The sequence below is a fragment of the Petromyzon marinus genome, chromosome 14 (genome assembly GCF_048934315.1).
Source record: "Petromyzon marinus isolate PM22_M1 ecotype Great Lakes invasive population chromosome 14, UKy_Petmar_22M1.pri1.0, whole genome shotgun sequence".
In the NCBI taxonomy this organism is placed as follows: domain Eukaryota; kingdom Metazoa; phylum Chordata; class Hyperoartia; order Petromyzontiformes; family Petromyzontidae; genus Petromyzon; species Petromyzon marinus.
In genome coordinates, this window is record NC_133680.1 from 13,549,030 (window position 1) to 13,563,544 (window position 14,515).

Here is a 14,515-nt window from a genome sequence, read left to right on the forward strand (position 1 = left end):
CGAAACAAAAATTGCTCTTCTTCTTTGAAAGGTTTCCCCAAAGTCTGCTTGTAGGCTTAGCTGGGCTTGCGGAGCAACAGCAGTAGCGAGCATTCATCAGCAGTCTGTTGCATGGGGTTTACTTGCTACGAGATATTGCTGGGCGCACGTGCGCCCCGCTCACGTGGTGGCACTGCGTGACGCCGTCGCTGCTGCTGCTGCGCTGTGTGTGTGCACGTGCGTGCGAATCGCACAGCGTGCAGCACGCTGGGACCCGGCGGCCAGGTGGTGCACACAGAGAGCGTGGCGCTGCACCTCGCCTCCGACGGGGGCCCTGGCTTCGGCCTACACCTGCAGGGCGGCACCTTCTCCACCGACGTCTTCGGAGCGCCGCTGCTCATCGGATACATCGAGCCCGACAGCCCTGCCGAGAGGTAACCGGCACAGACTCGCCCACAAGCGCCCTGTTGAATGTAATGCCTCTGCCATGGCGCGTTGGTATTGCAGGGGTGTTTGTCCAGACGTCGTCAGCATGCTGTGGTGCGGGTTGGTGAAGGGATGGTTCCCAGGACCGGTTCAAATCACTTGCCACACCGATGTCAGCCGTGGCCAGGAATCGAACCGAGGTCGCCGAGTTCATGGTTCAGTGTGTGAAACCACTGCACCCACCGCTCCCATTACTTCGCCTCCGGCAAGTACAGCACCTATGATGTACTGTATTTATTAAATGTTTTGGTCGCTGTTCACACAAACGGAACTGCAGAATTAAAGTTGTAATCGTTAAGCGTTGATGTTCTTAAGTTAAGTTTTGCAAGGTTACAAATAACTTAATAAACAGACGGTTTGAGGCAATTCAAAGTGTGAGGGAAGAAGCGGAGGAAGTGAGGTGACCTGCAGTGTGGTGAGTCAGTAGGTGAGTGGGTGGGTGAGCGACTTTCTGTGACCTGCAGTGTGGTGAGTGGGTGGGTGAACGAGTTTCTGTGACCTGCAGTGACCTGCAGTGTGGTGAGTGGATGGGTGAGCGAGTTTCTGTGACCTGCAGTGACCTACAGTGTGGTGAGTGGGTGAGCGAGTTTCTGTGACCTGCAGTGACCTGCAGCGTGGTGAGTGGGTGGATGAGCGAGTTGCTGTGAACTGCAGTGTGGTGAGTGGGTGGGTGAACGAGGTGCTGTGACCTGCAGTGTGGTGAGTGGGTGGGTGAGCGAGTTGCTGTGACCTGCAGTGTGGTGAGTGGGTGGGTGGGTGAACGAGGTGCTGTGACCTGCAGTGTGGTGAGTGGGTGGGTGAACGAGTTGCTGTGACCTGCAGTGTGGTGAGTGGGTGGGTGAACGAGGTGCTGTGACTTGCAGTGTGGTGAGTGGGTGGGTGAACGAGTTGTTGTGACCTGCAGTGTGGTGAGTGGGTGGGTGAGCGAGTTGCTGTGACCTGCAGTGTGGTGAGTGGGTGGGTGAGCGAGTTGCTGTGACCTGCAGTGTGGTGAGTGGGTGGGTGAGCGAGTTGCTGTGACCTGCAGTGTGGTGAGTGGGTGGGTGAGCGAGTTTCTGTGACCTGCAGTGACCTACAGTGTGGTGAGTGGGTGAGCGAGTTGCTGTGACCTGCAGCGTGGTGAGTGGGTGGGTGAGTGAGTTGCTGTGACCTGCAGTGTGGTGAGTGGGTGGGTGAACGAGTTGCTGTGAACTGCAGTGTGGTGAGTGGGTGGGTGGGTGAACGAGTTGCTGTGAACTGCAGTGTGGTGAGTGGATGGGTGAGAATTTGGGGGAGGCTCTCTGTTCGTAGGGGATGTCTGGTATATGTAAATAATTTTCTCAAGTTAAATTTTGTTTACACATTTATGTTTACACATAATTTACAACAAACTCATTTAATTAACACTTAATCACAATTGATGTAATATTTACAATTTGATATTTACAATTTGATTGCACACAATAATCACCATCTCCATTAAGCAAAGGAGGAGGCTGAGGTTCATTGGATGTAGAAGGTCAAACAAATTTTCTGACGGGCTTGAAGAATGTTTGGAAAATAAATATAAAAGAAACTAAACTAAACATTTAAAAATAAACAAAATTTTTTTTACCAGGCCCACTAAGCTATAGAGCTCTTTTTCAGAAGCAACCTGGCCACAAATGATTGCTCAACGAAGTAGCTTATGTGGAAATGGAAAAGCAGCCAAATACTCGAAACGCATGTTTCTAAACGTGGAGGGAAAAACCGGAGGACCTGGAGAAAAATCTACGCAACCATAGGGAGACATGTTAACCCCAAATGTACAGGCGTCAGGGTCAGGATCGAACCCATGCTTTCCTGCGTTACAGGCGAGGTAGTTAACATCTCGCCACCATGGTGCTCCTGAAACAAGTGAGTGACCACCTTTGCAGAGCACGTGGCATCCAATGTTCACCGCATTCCATACAACGGGTACGTTTTAAGGTTTAGAATTTCTAGTGAACATATACATATCGGGTTTTTGGTTTCTGTGTAGAAATTAAATGAAAAAGTATTTACTTCATATTCTTGGTTCTTTCGGTAAAGTCACGTAGATAGAAAACAAAAAATAAAATAATAATAAAAAAATATTTATTTTTTAATAAATGGAAAATAATAAAAGCAAAAAACCGCAATTAAAAATGTAAATAATAAGACCGTTTGTGTTGCGATCGAAATGTCGTAGTCTTTTTGCTTTTATTATTTTCAATTTTAAAAAATAATATTTGATTATTGTCAAATGTTTTATTTTATTATTTATTTTTCTCTATTTGCGTGACTTTACCGAAAGAACCAAGAATTTGAATTCCTGCGGTCACGAAAGTTTTAAGTCAGTATTCATTTCATATGACCTTATGGCTTTGAGAGGTTTTACTGTACCTGTTTACAGTAATTGTGATACCCATGAGTGGATGTCTGAATGTCTGCAAATCCTTGAACATAATGAACAGAATTCGAATGTGTTGGGTGAGCAACCCTGATGCTGTACATACGGTACCTGGCCTAAGCGATCATTGAAGCAAGGGCTCAATGATCGCTTAGGCACGATGGCTATCTCACTATCTGTCCAAAACAATTATATTGTGCTTCGTAAAACGTGGAGCTCTCATTGGTGCTGGATTGGCAGTGAGCTAATATTATATGCCTGCTGTGCAGTTTGCGAAGAATGTGCCTTGTTAGTCACTGAGAGGGTGAGGCCATTCTTTCCAGTTCAGGTGTTGTCATTGGAAGTAAATCAATTACGATGTGCCGAACCGCTCACCTTCACGCTTTAGAGGCCTTGGTCGTGATGCGCACACACACAGCTCATTTAAACAGGTGCTGCTTCTACAGTGTGTGTCCGTGTGTGTGTGTGTGGTGACCTCTGTTTCAAGCCTTTATAGCTGTGTCTCGGGTTCGCAAGTACGGTGCCAACTACTCGAACAGGAGCGTCATATTATTCTGCCGTTGAAATTTACAGCTGTATCCCAATTCTCTGACAGATTCCATGACCACAGCGCAAGCGTGCTGCTTTCTCGTGTGCATTGACTCAAAAATCTGATCCCATTTTCCAAGATGAGCAAATGTGTCTGCAACGTCGCCATAGGCACCTTTGTGGCCCGTCTATATAAATGCTGTCGAGACGGGTTGTGCTGCAGCTTGGCTCAAAGGTTGCGAGTTCAAATACAAGGCCGGGTGCTCGTCTCAGCTCGTCAGCTCTCGGGATCCAATAAAATTCGTAATACTTTGGATACGTTTTGAACACATTGTCATCCTTTTGGTAAACTGTATCCTGTCATAACAATGTGGAATTTCCCCAACTGGTTGTCAGTTCGGATGAAGACAACTTTTATTCATTTTATTTAGCCAATTGAGCTTTAAAGCTCTTTTTCAGAAGCGACCTGGACACATATGATAGCTCAACAAAGTGGCTTATCATATTGAAATGTACAGGAGCCGAATGTAGTACTCTAAACGCATGTTGATTCTCAGTTCAGTTCAGTTTATTTTGGTAGAGCCCTGTGAGCCATCCGGCTCTTGAATCAGGTGCAACCACAACAAACAAAAAAACAAAAACACGAACAAGAAAAACATTTAAAAGTGACTATGTGACTGTGCAAACAGAAAATCCATGGAAAAAACACAGTAAAAATATTCCTGAAAAAAGCACCGTACACCAACGCTGTGTAAAAAAAATCCCAGTGGGATGCAAGTCAAACAACAACAACAACCACAAAAACATAGATTAAGGCCATCAGTCTAACTCTGTACTACAACAAAACAAACATGTCCAAACCAAAAAACTTTTCCAAATCACCAAAAAATAAAGCCATAATTGCAATGTAACAGTGATCACAAGGACTGTGACCGAATTTTTACAATAAACTACATAAATAACATGTAACACCAAACCCTAGAGCCGTAGCTGGTTGCATGAGTTACTCCACAACAACAGAAGCATCGGTCGGAGTATCAAATTTTTCAATGCACCTTTAAGTTAAACATGCTAAATCAAAATACAGATAATACTTTGCAGCGTCATCTGGAGCGAAACATTTTATTTTATTTTACACCAATCAATAGCAGTGGCAGCTAGGGGTGTACAACTCCTCTAGAGCAGTTTTGAGAGAGGATCTCATTGGTAGCGATTCAAGTTGCAGTTTATTGGCAATGGCATTCCATACTCTGGGGGCATTAATAGCAAAGGCCCTTCCTCCAGTTTTTGTACGGCAATAGGGAATGTGAAGCTGGTAAATGAGCGAAGACCTGAGGTCAAATTTGTTCTTTGAAACAGAGGAGATCCAGCAGGTAGTCTGCGGATTTTTTTGTAAGTTCATCGTGAATAAATAAGATCTGGTGCACAAGCCGTCGAACATTAAGAGATGTTAAGTTTGACCCAATGTAGAGATCACAGTGGTGAGTCCTATATGGGCAGTTCAATGTAAATCTTAAGGCCGAGTGATAGATGGAATCAAGCTTCTTCAGCACAGTACTTGGGGCTGATTTATACACGATGTCACAGTAGTCAAGCAGAGGCAGTATGGTAGCTTTTATCAATTCCAAACGGAACATTGGGGGGAAGCAGTGCTTGTGTCGATACAGAAAACCAATTTTTATTTTTGTCTTTTTACCAATATAATCAATGTGATCTTCAAAATTCAGTTTTGAATCCAGGATGACCCCAAGATACTTATAGATCTTGACTTGCTCTATTTGACAATTATTTAAGGAATGTAATTGGGGAAGAATAACTTCCTGCTTTAGTCCTGGTGAGAAGCATAGCACCTTGGTTTTGGAGGTATTCAGGACTAGTTTATGAGCAACTAGCTGATGTTGTAGTTTGTTGAAATCACCCTGTAGCTTAGCAATGAGGTCATCCGGAGAGCAGCCAGCAGTAATCAGTATCGTGTCATCTGCAAAAAGATTTACCCTGGAATGATCCAGGTCAGTGACCAAGTCATTGACATAAAGAGAGAACAAAAGGGGGTCGAGGATGGAACCCTGTGGAACCCCTTTTGTTATCTTAACACTGTTTGACCTCCAACCATCTGTGAATACAGTTTGGGTGCGAGAAAAGAGGTAATTTTGTAACCATTTTACTGCATTTTCGGAAAAACCAAGGCAACTTAGTTTACTAAGCAGGGTGTCGTGGTCTACTGTATCAAAAGCTTTGGACAGGTCTAGAAAAAGACAGGCACAGTACTGCTTATTATCAAGGCTACTGTAAATGTGATCCAGAGAGTCTAATGCAGCCGATGTGGTGCTGTAGTTTTTTTCGGAACCCAGATTGTTTTAGATGTAATAGATTGTTGGTGGACAGGAAAGTGCTAATTTGGTAGGTCAATAATTTTTTAAAAATTTTCATCAACGGGGACAAAATTGAGATAGGTCGGTTAGTTATTTTGATCATCTTTAGGGCCCCCTTTGTGAAGTGGACGGACATAGGAATGTTTCCATTCTAGAGGAACTGATGCTTCTTTGATGGACAGGTTGAAAATATGGGCTATAGGTTTGTATATTAGGTGACCAACAGTTAGTAGAGCAAAGACAGGAATACTATCTGCTCCGGTAGAGGAGGACCCTTTGAGGTAGGACGGTTGTTTCAGAACATTACTTTCGTGGATTGGCTGGAAACTAAATTCGTTTAATGTTTGGACAGGGGTGTAGGAATTTGCATGAGCAGCGGTGACTCCCAATACATTATCAAAAAGATTACCAGCTTCAGAAAAATGAAGGTTAAAATTGTCAACTATTTTTTTGGGATCTGAAAAATATTCCCCATTTCCGTTAAGCTCAACGGGCAGATGGTCTGTTTTGGATGCCTTTTCGATACATTTGATTGTTTTCCAGAAAATCCTGACATTTCCATGTGATTCCAGGAGAGTGGAGGAAAAATAGGCACTTTTTGCATGCCGTATTTTTTTGATGCATCTATTCCTTAAAATCCTGTATTCTAGCCAGTCATTGACCAAATTACTTTTCTGAGCACATGCCCAAGCCTTGTCCCTAGTTTTCATGAGCTTGGTAATCAAAGGATCAAACCATGGTGGGCGGTTGCCTTTAGTTTTAAATCTAACCAACGGAGCATGTTTGTTAAGAATTTGGAGAAACGTGTACCTGAAGGTCTCCCAAGCCTTAGTCAGGTTGGGGATATCACAGACCTTGTCAATATCCGAGTGAAGCACATCATTAGTAAATGCCTGAGTGCGGAAGTGTCTCATAGAGTGCTTCTCAACCAATTTAGGGCGGCTTTGGGTCTGGCTGATGATCTCACACCAAAAATGAAGGAGTGATCACTAAGGTTATTACCCAGAACACCAGTCAGTGTGAAATTGTGAGGGGCATTTGTCAATAGGACGTCAAGCAGAGATGACTGGATTTTTTTAGGTTGGGTCTTGTGGGGACATTTATTAATTGAAACAAGTTAAATTAATCCGTAAAATTTGTGGCCACGGCCGGCGGGTTTAGCCAATTCCAATTTAGATCACCCACTAAAACTATTTCACCTTTTGGGAGGCCCCCAAAAAGCTCTCAGTGCAGATGCAGCTTCAACATCCTTCCCACTCGGCGGTCTATAGCAGCACACTACCAATATCTGTTGATTATTTGGAAGAGTTATTCTGAGAGCCAAACCTTCAAAGCAACATTTTTTTAAACAAGGAGTGAGCTGGTGAACATGCAATAGTATTACGAACATAGATGGCAATTCCACCTCCTTTAGATCCTCGGTCAAGCCGTAAAAGGTTATAGTTGTCAATCGTAATCTGCAAGTCATTGACGGCAGGAGTGAGAAATGTTTTTGGTAGGCAAAAAATGTCCGGGTCAAGATTTGCCACTTCTGTTTTAGTTGACTTAATTTAATCACAAGCCCTCTGATGTTGACATGTAGAACACCAACACCTTTCCTGCCAGAAAAATCTACAGAATTATACGAGTTCTTATCATTTGGGCCAGGATGAAGCTCAATACCACCCAGAAATAAGAAAAGTAGAATTAATAGTTTGCACAAATATTTTCTGTAAAAGGATGAAGAGCGGTGAGCCTTGGACGAATAGCAGCAGCAGCTCGCAGATGGTGTTATTTTTAAGAGCAGAATGAAGTTTGGAAGGAATGCTGGTGAAGTAATGGGACAAAGATAGGGTTTAAAATGATACAATGATGGAGTGTAGAAGTGTCTATAAGCTGTTTCATTTGCAGGTGTAGTGGCAAATCGAGCAACAAGTATGGATGCAAAGTAACGAGGGTAGCCGTTATTAATGTGGAGGGAATAACCCGGAGGAGCTGAAGAAAAATCCACACGACCACGGAGAGAACATGCAAACTCCAAATATACAACAGGCGTCAGGATCGCCCACAACCTCCTTCATGCCACCCTGGCGCACTTTTCTCATTTGAGCAAGTGATGTGTTGACTTAACCAGTACTTGTGAATGATACACACGTCATATATGCATATGTGTAGTTACGATGTGCATTTGTGTGTGCCAAGGTTCTCAAGGGAAGATTCAATATAAACTGATGTTTTCGCATTGTAACCACAATGTCAATTGGTAAGTTATTGGACAATAGCAATGCTTTGTCAACCATGACCCTCCAGGGAGCGCTTTCAGATGTGCTTCTGCAGCCGTTTGAAATGCTCTTTCTTCCGATATTAGGAAACCACTGAAGCTATACACGATTGGGGGGTGCAAGATGCCCTTGCTGGGAGTGTGAGACATGGGCAAACTTTTTTAGAAGGTAAATAATCGAAACAAATTAAGCGTGGGCATGTAAGTACAAGCACTTTGTTTTTTATCAAACCTAGGTATTTATTAACATTCTAATACTTTTAGCGATTGAGAACCAAAGGGATGCAAGGCTACAGTGAAGGTTAATAACCACTGATCTAAAGTTAAATATTATTTATTTAAAGCTGCTTTTTGTGTTTAGTTTGTTGTCCTTACCCCGCACCTCCGATTTGCATGGTTTATAATGTTTCAGTTTTCAGTTTTATTTATTAGGTATAGCCCTGTGAGGCATTCGGTTCTTGAATCGGGTGCAACCGCAACAAACAAAAAACAAAAACATGAAAAAGAAAACATCTTAAAGTGACTATGTGACTGTGCAAACAGAAAATCCAGGAAAAAAACAGCAAAATATTCCTGAAAAAGCACCGTACACCAACGCTGTGTGTGTAGAGTGCGGAAGAAGTTCAACATACAAGGCTTGATTGAGAACACATCGAGCAAAACTTCTTTGCATATCCCCTGGTGTTACAATTTTAAGTCCAGTGTCAGATATACATATTTGTATTCCTTAACTTGATTTGCATTACAGCTGACATTACTGCAAGGGTGTACTGCCTCGTGAGTAAGCCTTGCTCAATCCTTGCTTGCACTAGTCAATGCCTATACTGTCTGATGAAAACAATTACCATTTACATTCCTTTGTCAATCCACTGCTGGATGAAGGCCTCACTGTGGCGTGTCGCTCCTGTGGAGATTGTTTTAACCGTGCTTCACCACACTGGTCAGTGCGGGTTGGTGAAGGACCCATTCAGATATCAATCACCTCTCACGTTCTGTTGCATAGCGCACTAGCAACTGCTACCTTTGCTCCCCAAAAATGTATTGTATTATCTCCGCTGAACTGCCACATGGCAATAATTGGAATAAAGATGATGTTTGGGTACCACATGTGGCTTTGCATGAGAGAGTGTAATGAGCTTGGAGGCATTGCTTTTCGATAAAACTGAGCAGCCTCAAATTGGCTTAGAATGTTCCCACAGGGTAAACTACTAAAATGCTTTCAGTCTCATTGGAATTCCATATTTGTAACAACATGTTTTATGTCTTTTTTTTACATTTTAATCAAATATCCTCCAGTTAATTTGAATTCATGGCAATATAAGAGCTGGGGGATGGGGGGCAATATTTTTGTAATGTTACCGGGCTGCTGTGTAAGGGGGGGGGGGACACCTTGGGGGCCGCTGAGTCCACCAATCCCCCACTGTCCACTGGAGAAATCACGGCGCTGTAGTCGTCGCCCTCATTTAAACGACCTGAGGACGAGAGGCGCATGCGGGACACGGAGGCCGGATAAGAATGTCCTTGGTAGCAAGGCCATTAGCCACAGTGGCGAGATGTTAACTTCCTTGCCTGGTATATATAGGAGGTTGTGGGTTCGATCCCGACCTTGAAGCGTGCTGTATATTTGGAGTTTGCATATTCTCCCCTTGGTCTTGTGGATTTTTCTCCGGGTCCTCCGGTTTTTCCCTCCACATTTGGAATCAGTGTGCGTTTAGAGTATTTGGCTGGTCTACATTTCCACATGATAAGCCACGTCGTTGAGCTATCATTTGTGGCCAGGTCGATTCTGAAAAAGAGCTATATATAGCTCAGTGGACCTTACCTTGTGAAATAAAACATAGTTTAGTATAAATACCCAAGAAGGAAAGAACACAGGTGCTCAGTTCCTACCTCCGCTACATGGGGTATAGAAATATGGTCATTGCACGATCAGGTTTCAGCATACGAGGTAATCCACGGGCATGTCAAAATCTAAATGATCAAATATTGCCATGATCGTTGATAAGTAAAGGTCACTGCCATAGCTCTGCTGTGTTTCCAGGTTGTACCGTGTCTTGTTGTTCAGCCGGCACAATGTTCAATGTTTCCTGCTTGGCTCCTTCAGAAGCTCCGAGCACGTGAAGTAAAACGTCGAACGCCGTGCCAAACAATGCGCGGTGCTGCAGGGCAAGAACTGGTCAGCACCACCGCAACAAAAAAACCCCTACGTGGTAGTAGCGATCAGCGCTCGCCGTTGTTGTTGTGTCCACCCGCTCCCTTCCGCTTCCTTCTGACAGGTGCGGCCTCCTGCAGCCGGGTGACCGCATCCTCTCTGTCAATGGCATCCCCACGGCGGAGCTGGGCTCGCTGGCAGAGGTGTCGCAGTACCTCCACGAGCAGGCCCTCGTGGGCAGCGCCTCACTCGAGGTGGAGTTTGACGTTGCCGGTGAGATTTGGCTCCGCGAGTCCTTTGTTGCCGCCTCTTGTGCACGCGCGACGCAAACGCCCGCCGCTTCACCGTGAAAATGCAACGGAAATGTACCGTGGAGTTTTAGCAAAATTAAGCGCAGTACCTATTTTGACGACGGTGTTTTTGTGTGTGTGTGTGTGCAGTCATTGGTGATTGGGTTGAGACCATAATCTCACTGCACTTGAGAACCCGATTGATTCACAGGCTGCCCGCATTCAAACCGAGGAACTTAGCAGTGCCGGCTCAACACTCTCACCTCTGAGTCACCCAGTAACTTCCTCTGGAAGTATATTTGATAGAGGGGATTATGCCTGTGGCGCCGTAGCAGAGTACTCGCCTCACAATTGAGCCCATAATTGCGATCCCGCTGAAAAATTCCGCAGCATTCGATCTACGCCGACTTTCAAGAGACGCTTAGAGGCTCCACCTTCTTCACCTGGCTTTCGAGTTGCACTGAGCTTGGCTCTCCTCCTCAACGGTCGTGGTCGCTTATGTCTTTGATACATTGTGCACGTTACAGATGTCATTACTATTCCGTTCTATCTCGTGGCAATATATTCCGGAGATGAATGCCAAAGTCGAGGTCTGCTAGCCATGACGAGAGGGTTTGGGAAGTTAAAGCTTGTGTGGTTTTGCTTTTCCTCTGCTAAAGGAGCGCAGGCTACAGTGGTTTACGAGATGGTCCATAGTTTGGGTTGTATGGCCATAATTGTAAATGTTTCTATATGTTATCCATCACAATATTCTTCTTATTTCGTATGGCTGCTGATGTAGATGGCAGAGCAATGACTACAATTTCACATTCAGGTGGTCAAGCCAGATAACTGCATCAAAGAGCAGCGTAGTTGTTTCATCGCTGTGACGTCTCCTTCGTATAATTACGAAGGAGGTGTCACATTGAGGGAATATATTGACCCCCCCCCCGACTTGAATAGTGTAATTCCCATCACTGGCTCAGCGACACCAATTAATGGACGCCCCTTTGGAAATGGACAGTCTCGTCCCTTCACCTGATGAAGGCCACTTGTGTTGTGGCCGAAACGTCGTGATAATTTTATTGTGTTATTTTATTTTATTAATTTATTATTTTATTCTCATTCTACGTGACTTTACCGAAAGAACCAAAGAAGAGACACTTTGAGTAGCTTTATAAAAGTTAGCCGACCAGGCAAAGCCTTCGCGGAAGCAGTTTCAACTGGACTTAACAGTTTACTAAAATTGGATCAAATAAAATCAATACAGTTGTGTCCAGAGTATTAAAGATCAACTATGTTTCTTTAAAAAACACGTTTATGCTATGCATGATTTGTTTTGAAATCTCACTTTGACAAATCTCAACATGGCAACAGCTAAACAATGTTTTGGGAGCATGGCATGGAATCTATACCCAAATGTACCAACAGTATTTACTTAATGTTTCACTTATCCAACCACATGCAAAGGTTACCGTAAATGCATTTCTTTTTTAATTCAACAATGCATTGTACGTGTACAAATCTGTTCACCTCTACAAATTTTCACATTTGTGTTATCCTCGTTGAATCTGCAGCAGTGCCACTTCTCCGCATAATACACAGGCTGTACTTTCTGGAGCCTGAAGAACATTGTCACTCATCAGTGGCCATTAATGTACTTCGTCAAAATAATTCGAGAGCACTTTGGTGATGAGTGGCGGTAACGACTTTAAATTAGTGCAAATCAGTGAGCGACAAACACGGCCCAGCTTTGCCAACTTGTTGAAAGGTTTCGGAGAAAAACCCAACTTCCAGCCTCGTCCAGGAGACACAAGCATGGCATTGCAGGAGCTCTCTCCCTCTGATTATTCCCATGTTAACACTTGTTCTACCACAGTGAGAGTGCATCCTCCAAGCACCAGAGGACCTGTATAAAATCTACGTGACCACGGCATCAGGGTTGGGATCGAACCCACGACTTTCTCTATACCAGATGTTAACTACCTCGCCTAGTATACACGAGGTAGTGGGTTCGATTCCAACCCTGACGCTTGTATATTCGGAGTTTGCATGTTTCTCTCCGTGGTTGCGTGGATTTGTCTCTGGGTCCTCTAATTTTTCCTTCCACATTTAGAATCAACGTGTGTCCAGTGTATTTGGCTTCTATACATTTCCACTCAATAAACCACTTTGTTGAGCTATAATTTGTGGCCAGGTTGCTTCTGAAAAAAGCTCTATAGCTCAGTGGGCCTTACCTGGTAAAAGAAAAATAGTTGATAGTTATGTTTGTATTGCAATATTGTTCAATATTCTTCCCATGATATGTGTTAATTTTTTGGAGAAGCAAAATTAATCTAAGTTGACTGATAAGAGTTCCCCCTCGCTGGGCTCTTGGAGTGCCACACAACTGATATCTGACTCTACCGTAACAATTGATTGCCAGGAACATGGTCGGGCAGTCATTTACTAATGGAAAAAAAAGTGTAGAAGTATGGAGGCAATCCTGCTCGCTGTTGTTGTTGTGTATTTTATTCATAGAGTCGGTGATTCCGAGCAGTGGAACTTTCCACGTCACACTTCCCAAGAAGAAAGGCGTGGAGCTCGGAATTACCATCACGTGTAAGTGTGAGATTTCCAATTACTAGCAGTAGCACGTACACATCCATGTCAAAGAAACACGGAAACACATGTGCATGCACAGAGATAACACACACACACACAGACATGTGCTCACACACAAAGGCAAAGATCTCCAGTATGGTCTTTTAACAGGCTGTTGGGACAAATGCTGTTGGCGAGCACCTATGAAGGCCGGCGCACATAAACAACGATACCCACCGTTCACCACTAAGCGGCGGTGATGTTTTCACACTGTTCGTGCCAGGATAGGTGCACTTTGAGGCGACGTGAAGTGTCGAAGGGTCGTTGATAGGAGATGATGAGACAGACCCAGATACAGAGGGATAATGGACTGGGATGACAGACAGTTACATCACCTGTGCTCTCCCCCTTTGCCAGCTTGCAGCATTTTTTTCCGCCCGGTGCTCCACGCATTGTTGTGAGCATCGTTCCTCTGCTTTCTGGTATTGTTGGCTGACCAAAGACAAAGATCCCCTGTATAGCCTTACCAGACTTTAGGGGCAAGTGGTGTGAGCAAGAACCTATAAAGGTCGGCACGGCACACGAGGGGGTGGGTAGCCAGCACCACGTCCGATCGCCGTTTTCTCCCTCGAGGCGATGTTCACACTTCACTCCAGATATTCATTTGAGGCTGAGTCGACCAAGGGGAGGCCCAGAACCGGTTCTGATCATCGTCACTGATGTTGGTCGTGAGCAGGAATCGAAAGTTGCGTCACCAGGTTAATCGCGCAGTGCGCTAACCACTGCGCCACCACTCCACCCATACCACTGCGAAAACACAGACACTCTCGCACACGAAACCCACTTATAAACGCATTACACGAGGCGCTTGTTCAGCAATGCTCACCGTTGCCAAAATTCAACAGATGTTATTTCAATATATTTCCGTGAACATTGGAATTTTCCTCACATTATGTGTGCTAACTTTAATATAGAAACAATATACCACCGTTTGATGGGAAGCCGTGGTGTGTGCCAGGTTTCCCTGGCTTCACAGCTCCGGATATCTGTGTGCTGCCACTGCAAATGAAAAATGAAGCCCCTCTTTTTTAAATTGCCTCGAAAAGACAGCAAAGGTGAAAGGAGATTGGCTTTTATTGCACGGCGAATCCAAGAGCTAAATCACTTTGTTAATTGCGCAAAGGGAATATAATGGTTAATACGTTCACATTTGGAACCTTTGCCCGACGTAGAGTTTCCATGTAGCGTCCCTTTAAAGAAGCATTTGGACAGGTTTCAACCTGACTGAGTCGCATCAGTAGGGCTGGGCCTCATAAGCAAATGCAACTGCGAAGGTTAATCTAATATGTAGGCAAAGCTAGCCGAGGACAATGTAAAACCACACCTGTCTTTAATGTTCATATTGACGATTTGGTGATGCTGCTTTGTTGGCACAAATCACAAAAAAGAACACATTCGTCAACAGCACTATAAAGGAATAATATATCATAAGCAACG

At 44.2% G+C, this 14,515-nt stretch overlaps 1 protein-coding gene across 3 annotated transcripts in view; it reads left to right on the forward strand.

Annotated features, from left to right (window-relative positions):
• Positions 1-14,515, forward strand: part of LOC116942303 (glutamate receptor-interacting protein 1-like) — a 374,480-nt gene that overhangs the window by 285,026 nt on the left and 74,939 nt on the right. For all 3 annotated transcript variants that reach the window (XM_032954032.2, XM_032954031.2, XM_032954033.2), the window contains 3 exons: positions 236-413; positions 10,291-10,439; positions 12,956-13,036. In XM_032954032.2, coding sequence (XP_032809923.2) covers positions 236-413; positions 10,291-10,439; positions 12,956-13,036 — 408 coding nt within the window. The remainder of the gene's footprint in view (positions 1-235; positions 414-10,290; positions 10,440-12,955; positions 13,037-14,515) is intronic.